At 28.8% G+C, this 7,883-nt stretch overlaps 3 protein-coding genes across 4 annotated transcripts; all 3 read left to right on the top strand.

Moving 5' to 3' along the window:
• The first annotated feature begins 204 nt into the window (after positions 1-204).
• Faa (fumarylacetoacetate hydrolase) lies at positions 205-2,941 on the top strand. The gene is made up of 8 exons (XM_083097301.1): positions 205-385; positions 929-1,158; positions 1,257-1,397; positions 1,466-1,719; positions 1,846-2,052; positions 2,145-2,290; positions 2,486-2,603; positions 2,675-2,941. The coding sequence occupies exons 1-8, from the start codon at positions 299-301 to the stop codon at positions 2,755-2,757; spliced, it is 1,266 nt and encodes a 421-aa protein (XP_082953427.1). The 5' UTR covers positions 205-298; the 3' UTR covers positions 2,758-2,941.
• Positions 2,942-3,146: 205 nt separating this feature from the next.
• On the top strand, positions 3,147-5,264 carry LOC145970485 (fas apoptotic inhibitory molecule 1). Its single transcript, XM_083097305.1, has 5 exons — positions 3,147-3,311; positions 4,210-4,442; positions 4,513-4,638; positions 4,711-4,760; positions 4,903-5,264. Exons 1-5 carry the CDS (start codon positions 3,292-3,294, stop codon positions 5,065-5,067), a joined length of 594 nt encoding a protein of 197 aa, XP_082953431.1. The 5' UTR covers positions 3,147-3,291; the 3' UTR covers positions 5,068-5,264.
• Positions 5,265-5,374: 110 nt separating this feature from the next.
• On the top strand, positions 5,375-7,864 carry LOC145970484 (cilia- and flagella-associated protein 263-like). Of its 2 annotated transcripts, XM_083097302.1 has the most exons (9): positions 5,375-5,419; positions 5,503-5,638; positions 5,753-5,875; positions 5,993-6,197; positions 6,275-6,511; positions 6,584-6,828; positions 6,887-7,086; positions 7,259-7,420; positions 7,520-7,864. In XM_083097302.1, the coding sequence occupies exons 2-8, from the start codon at positions 5,557-5,559 to the stop codon at positions 7,376-7,378; spliced, it is 1,212 nt and encodes a 403-aa protein (XP_082953428.1). In that variant the 5' UTR covers positions 5,375-5,419; positions 5,503-5,556; the 3' UTR covers positions 7,379-7,420; positions 7,520-7,864. The 2 variants fall into 2 exon arrangements, with proteins under 2 accessions (XP_082953428.1, XP_082953430.1); XM_083097304.1 differs by having other exon boundaries at positions 5,401-5,638; positions 6,596-6,828; positions 7,520-7,863.
• Positions 7,865-7,883: the final 19 nt, after the last annotated feature.

The raw sequence follows: 7,883 nt of genomic DNA, 5'->3' as shown, positions 1-7,883 counted from the left end.
AATTATGATATATATTACGTAACAATAATCATTTCATTGTTATCTGGCGAGTTTAAATAATCAACATTCAAAGCAAGATAACAGCAAAGAAAACAGAGCTAAATAAAGAACAATTTTAATTGCATTAATATATGAAACTAGTTAAACCAGAGGCTCGGCTCAGCGTCGAGAATCGTAAATAGGTGTATATATTAACTTGTCGGTCAGACCTTGGTGAGATAGCGGACGAATACTATCAGATCGTCGTAACTCGCGGGACGCCAGTCGACGGAGACAGTCGTTCGTAACAGCAGTAATCATGAAATCCTTTGTGAAGTATTCGGCTGAAGATTGTGATTTTCCGATCGAGAATTTGCCATACGGGATATTTTCTACTAAAAATAAGGTGAGTCAGACAAAATATATCGCAAACATAGATATCACGCCATAATTTAATCTCAAAATAATTGTATATAGATAGATAGATATATCGACATATCTAATTTTACGTGATTTAGAGAATCATAAGTTATATCCAGGTAAAATGTAACATATTTTGTGTTTATGTATATATATTTGTTATAAAATATTTTAAGAATGTTAAAGAATTATATGATTAAGAATATTAATGAATTATATTTTTAGATTATTATTTACCTACGTTACTTTATAGATTAGCACTTATCTATCACCAATATCTTATTATATAAGCAGTTTCGTCTAGTTCTTTCTAATAAGTGATACCATCGACTGGTACATTACTATCATTCGATAATTCAATATATTTTGTCTATAAATTTCCGCTAATAAAGTATATATATTAAAAAATTGCCAGATTTATTAAATTAAAACATGAGACTCATATTAATTTTATTTATATTTATTAATATATTAGAATAATAATAAATGTAATATATATATATAAGAATATTTGTATAAAATATTTTAGCCAGAAAAAAGAATAGGCGTAGCAATCGGTGATGACATTTTGGACTTGAGTGCTATCGCGAATTATTTCGATGGACCACTGTTAAAGAATAAACAAGATGTATTCCGCCGTGATTGTCTAAATGATTTCATGTCTCTTGGAAGACCAGCATGGCTAGAAGCAAGATTGAAACTTCAAGAACTGCTTTCTGCCAGCAATCATACTTTGCAAGATCCGGAAATCCGCTCAAAGTGAGAAACAAATAAATGAACATTAATATTTAAATATACTGTTATAAATATAATGTTGTAAGGATTTTTGAATAATCTTTTAAAATCTCTTTTTTTAGAATTTTTGTTGCACAGAAGGATGCGATAATGCACTTGCCAGCAAAGATTGGCGATTACACTGATTTTTACTCATCTCTTAATCATGCGACAAATGTCGGCATCATGTTTCGTGGCAAGGAAAATCCATTGATGCCGAATTGGTAATTTTTTAAATGTATTATTGTATGCGGATTATTTAAAAAATATCTGTAAAATAATATGATTATAGGAAATATTTGCCAGTCGCTTATCATGGTAGAGCAAGTTCCGTCGTCGTGTCGGGAACGGATATAAGACGACCACATGGTCAAACACTTCCAGTTGAGGACGCAGCGCCAGTCTTTGGCCCCAGTAGATTAATGGATTTTGAGCTTGAAGTTGGTATCTTTGTTGGTGGACCACCTACAAATCTCGGTGATATCGTCCCAGCTTCGAAGGCTTACGATCATATCTTTGGAATTGTCTTAATGAATGATTGGAGTGGTATGATTAAATATAATTAAACAGAATATTATAATTAATTAATATCTTGCAAGTTTTAAAATGGTTAAAATATATATCATTATTGTTATAAAAAATATTTATTTTAATTATTTCATTTTTTTGTAGCACGTGATATCCAAAAGTGGGAATATATGCCATTGGGTCCATTCGGTTCAAAAAATTTAGGAACTTCCATTTCTCCATGGATAGTTACAATGGAAGCTCTAGAACCTTTCAAGGTACCCAATATGATTCAGGATCCAACACCATTTCCGTATTTACAACATGACGAATCTTGTAATTTTGACATTAAATTAGAAGTTGACTTAAAAAGTGAGTTAATATTTTCTTATAAGTTTTTTTGTGTTTCTTCTTACATCATTTTTTATATCAGTTGTTTACAACTTACCAACATGTTTTTGTAGCTTCAGCTAACACGGTCACGACTATATGCCGAAGTAATTTCAAATATATGTATTGGACTCCGCGACAGCAATTAGCGCATCATACTGTGACTGGATGTAACATTAATCCTGGTGATTTAATGGGCTCTGGCACTATAAGTGGAGAAGTACGTTTAAAATTTCGCTGTTTTTAGGAGATATTATTTAATTTAATTATTATTTAATGCTAAGTGTCATGTTTTTTGTACATTTGTATTTTTATAAGATCTTATATTTGTTTTTCCTACAAGAAGCAAATTATGATTTTATTATGCAATTTTGATAATATGATATTCATTTAATGTGATATTCATTTTTTGTAGACTTCGGACTCTCTCGGTTGTCTGTTAGAATTTTCTTGGAAAGGCACACGTAGCATTGTATTAAAAGATGGTACCGTAAGAAAATTCCTTCAAGATGGTGATGAAGTAATACTTCGTGGTAAGAAAAATAAATTACTTATTATAAATTTGCAATTATAAATCGTGATTCTTAAAGGTATTGTTTTTAAGGTTATTGCGTCGGCGATGGCTATAAAATTGGTTTCGGATCATGTGCGGGTAAATTATTACCGCCGAGTGAACTTAATATATAAAACAGTTTACACATATTTTGTTTTTTCTTATATCTTATATTTGCAATTGAGTACGTAATTTAGTACGTAATTTTTTACTACTTATATACTTTTGTTATAATTTTTTGTGGGCGAGATTTGAAAAAATAATGTGTAGATTAAAACTGTACAAGAATAAATATTTAATAAAATGCAATTTTATATATATTATGTATTTGCATATTAAATAATACGTTCTCTATTAAAATACTGTAATGGAGATGTAAATTATGTTTTGCTATTGCATTATTTATTACTCTAAAAAGTTAATTATTCTTATAAAATAATTATTTATTGCTAAGTAATTATATATTTATTACTATAATTATAATAATTTACGTTGTTTTGTGATGTATATAAAATGACTTATATTTAAAACTAAATGGTATTTACTACGCGCTTAAATGAATAGTATTGTGTGATATAACGTAAAACACATAATTTGATTATTGATCGAGAGAATAGTCATAGTAAGGGCGATCAATAAGGAAGCCAGTACAGGTGTAGTCAGAAGAAATGGCAGGTGTTCTACTTCGGTGAGTCAAATTATATTTGGAAAATATTTATAAAAGATTGCTCAACGCATATAAATTACTCAATCACATTACCATAGTTACTAATTAGTACCACGTAATTACCATCGTAGTTATTTTACTTCTACAAATATGAATTGTGTCAAGTGTAATGTCAAGATGTATTTGTGTAAGTTTAACTTGCATTTCTGGACAGTAGTGGTTTCGTTACAACACTAAAGAATATAATATTAATTTAATTATCATATCATAAATTATTATATCATAAATATTATATATTAATATTATATTTAATATTATATATAAAAATTATTTTTTTTAGTTGTATTACGTATTTAAATATTTATATATGCACGTTGTGTATGCATTTTTCTTTTATTACGTTTTTAATATTATGTTCAATTATTGTCAAATTAAAAGTTTCAAAAATGATATATTGATTGATATATGAACTATTGCTATTTATTTAATAATATAATTTTAATACAATAAGAGCAAATACATAAATCTTCATATCTTTAATAAAATTAATTTTGATTAATGCCTTCATAGCCAACAGTAGGCAATCAATATGCTTGACAATCAAGTGGGCTGCCTACTGTTGGCTAAAAAGAATTTATAAGTATACATCAAAATTAGTTTCATTAAAGAGATGGAAGAATATTACAAGGAATGTATTATCATTTTTTAATATGCACACACGTTTGTGTTTGCTCATTATTATCTAATTTATTTTAAGAAAATAAATTGAAAATTATTATATAATATAATTTCGTTGTGTATTAATTAAGTTTCATATAAAAAGGTTCTGCAATATATTACATTATTTTCTTAATATTATTTCTGTGTTTTATTTTTTATACTTTTTTATATTACTTTTATTTTTTTTACATTTCTTCAGAAGTTTACATAATTTGGAAAGTTCGGCAAATGAACCTACTGCCAAGTGGACCGTTCCTTTGAGCGATGGGAATCATGTAGTGGAATTTGAACATGGTACAGCAACAGGCCGACGTATAGTAAAAGTCGATGGCGAACAAATAGTTCACAGAGATTGGATGTTTCGTCTGGTTGGTGATGAAGTCTTTATGTTCAATAACACCAAGTTCGTGATTAGAGTCGATCCGATGCCAGGTAGAATCTCATCGTTTTATGCATCTTCGATTAATGTTTTATTATTTCATCATGACAATTATTTGAATAGGTCTGAAATATTCTTACTCGTTGTGGGTGAATGGAAAAAGTTACAAACAATTTGTTCAATCACAAACAAAGATATTAGAGACTTGGTTAGCTAAAGTTGGGAACGAGGAATATAGAATCGTGTTAGGTAATTATAATAAAACAATATATATATTCTTTTTTTATTGAATACTTAACTCCTTTTTTGTGCCTTTTATAGATAAACAAGCTCATAGTGTTTGGGTAAATGGACAAGAGGTGGAAGTTGAGGTAAATATAAAATTTTTATTAAACAATTATATCATATTATTATTCAAACTTTATAATAAAATTTTATTATGTTGTACGATTTTAAACATATTTTAATTATACTATATCAAAAATTATAAATTGGACAACATTCTGTACATAGAACGAATTCATGGATGGTGGTGCAGAGATTCTTTTCTCTGTTGGAGATTTACAAGCTGCGATTAGATCATACAGTTCAGAACAAAAAGAGATTGGTATAGCGTACAGTTTATACATTGATAATATTGAAATACAGCAAGAAGTTCTATTGGAAAAACTATCCTAATTAAAATGTATTTCAATCTATTTATAATTCGAATTTTACATTTAACATTAAATTATTATACACTGAATATACATTGTTATTAGTTATAAATTATATTATTAAATAATTACACAAATGTGACACATATTTTTTACAAAGCTGTTCTTATGGAATGTTCAATTTGATCAATATCAATTAAATGTGCCATGCAATTTTGTGTATATTTTTAAAACTATGATAAATGTAATAAAATTATTGAATGCACACACACACAATATGATGTGAATTTATTTACTTTGGCTCGCTTAAAAATACTTGTTGAGAATTACTTGAAAATAGCTGGAAAGAATGCATATCCTTGTTCAGATGACATGTAAAAGTTGTAAAATGTGAAATATGAAATAATTGTATAAATACACGTATTATATTGTGTATAATATTATATATTCTCTATAGAGTGTAAAATTTTAAATAATCTGTTGAAGAACATTAAATTTTTGGAGAATAAAAATGGCGCGACAACGAAAAAGTGCCTTTAGTATCGGAAGTCTTATGTTAACCTCTAAACAAGAAGATTTGTGTTATTATGAAGGTAAAGAGAAATCTATATAATAATTGTATTGATGTAAAGTTATGTAATTATTATTATATCTGTATAATTGAATTATATTCTTAAAAATCACAGAAAGATTAATTCGTCTTTCAGATATGACAGAAACAGAATTACAACAGACACTCGAAAATATTGCTCGTTCAAATCTCTTGTTGAAGTTAGAAAATGATGTTTTCGAGCGATATCTCGCACGTCGAGATCCTGAAAATCTTCAAAGTAATTTTCTCATTTAATTTATATTTATTCCATTTTTTTTAAATTGCTTAGACTGATGTTTTCACAAAAATATTAATCTTAATTCGATTATTTTAACGCTTTTATTACTTTACTCAGCAATAGCGCAAATCTTAGAAACCGCTAAACGCGTACAAAAAATTGCGCCTCAACCTCATGGCCGCGTGTCACCCGTTATGAGCGTAAGCGGAAGTTTTATGAATGTTCGCGACGGAGACACAGAAAGTGTCGTCAGCATCCAATCCGGAAGTCAGCGCGTCACGCCAAGCCTCTTAACAAGCAGAACGCCAAGAGTAGGAACAAAGTTAGTCCGTCGAGTGTCATAACTTTTGTTACTGGCTTTGATTATATAGAATATTTCGGTCAATTGTCGAATCGTAGAATCACGTATGCGTGTCGCATCGAAATGGTGAACACTGAAATTCGGGAATTGCAGAAAGAATTAATAAAACTCGAACAAACGTCGACGAAGAAAAAAAAATATATGCGAGCACAAATGGAAGAAAATGAGATGGGCATTCGCGAAACTTGTAAAACTAGGGAGGAATTTGAAGAGAAAGTTGTAGAGAAGGGTATAGATAGCATTACGGGAAAAATAGCGGCTGAGAAATTTATCAGGTGTAATAAACATCTCGATTATACATTATTGATCATTATGTGTAAGCATATTAAATCGACAGTAGATTCGAGTTTGATGTGTAGGTTTATAGAAGAATGGTTGAAAACAATCGATTCCACAATAGAACAAATCAGATTGAAGATGACTACCATAAAGTCTCAGATAAGGAAAGTCAAGTTGCAGTTGCAGCACAGGAAAGAACTCGGCGAGGCTCTACGCCCTGTAGATTTCGAACAATTGAATATAGAGAATCAAGTTTGCATACGAGAAATCGACAAGAAAAATCGGTATCTGCTCGAAATGAAAAAAATCGTGGGTAAGAAAAAGATTCTGCGATTTCTTCGCAAAAAGATAAATCGTTGCATTTGATGCAGGTCGCCATAGCATTGCATTGACTAAACACAAGGAAAAATTAAATAGCCTGATGTCTATCGTGAATGATATGAGAAGTAAAATTGCTTTTAAAAAACAGGAAATCGTAAAACTGCAATCGGAAAAAGTAGCTATGCAGGTTGAAATAAAGAAAGCGGAAAAACAGCTTCAATCGGTGATGGCATTAATGGATGACTTTGATGTAATACTTTTATATTTTATCGTATTGGAAACTTATTTGACAAATAATTTTTCTTTACAATTGTTTTATTTTTTTGCGATAAGATATTAAAGGCTTAAAAAGTTGAAAGTATACATATATGTACTTATAAACTTATAAAATTACTTATTTCATAAAAGATTTTATAATGCAGGTTCCTGATGTCATAGATTTCATTAAAATGCGTATAGAACTCCAAGAATTACGTAAAATTCACAAACAATTAAGCAGGCAAAAAAATATTCAACAAATAAAATTCAATTCTAACAGATAATAATTACAAGATGTATCTCAAGATTTCACGGCAATATTATATGTAATTATTAAGAATATATAAAAGTTAAAATTATGTTTTATGTTATTTGACATAAACATTTTGATAATTTTTGATTCTTCTATTCTTTTATATTTCAAGAGGATCAAAATATCCGCAATTATGCAATATAAATTGTATGTAATAGCGAACATAGTTATGTGAAATCACGAAGATACAATGTATCTCTGTTTTCCTACCGTAGAAAATAGATTTACCGTTGTAGGAAATATGTGTTGTTCTGGATAGATACTTATAAGCAGCGAATCGTAACTTGTTTCGCGAGCTTACATTGAAAAGATATATTTCTCAACCCCATTTAATAGTTGGTTATATTGTAAATATGCTAAAATTATATTTATGCATTTGGAGCTATGCTGGAATTATGTAGGAATAAATTTAAAATATATATCGTTTCACTTTTTTATTATAAAAATAGAATTGATTCAAAATATTAGTGCAATAT

The sequence above is a fragment of the Camponotus vicinus genome, unplaced genomic scaffold (genome assembly GCF_025532165.1).
Source record: "Camponotus vicinus isolate PSW18456_S1 unplaced genomic scaffold, iyCamVici1.0 SCAF_4, whole genome shotgun sequence".
In the NCBI taxonomy this organism is placed as follows: Eukaryota; Metazoa; Arthropoda; class Insecta; order Hymenoptera; family Formicidae; genus Camponotus; species Camponotus vicinus.
Note: the sequence above shows the minus strand (reverse complement) of the source record. Positions and strands in the feature narration are given on the sequence as shown.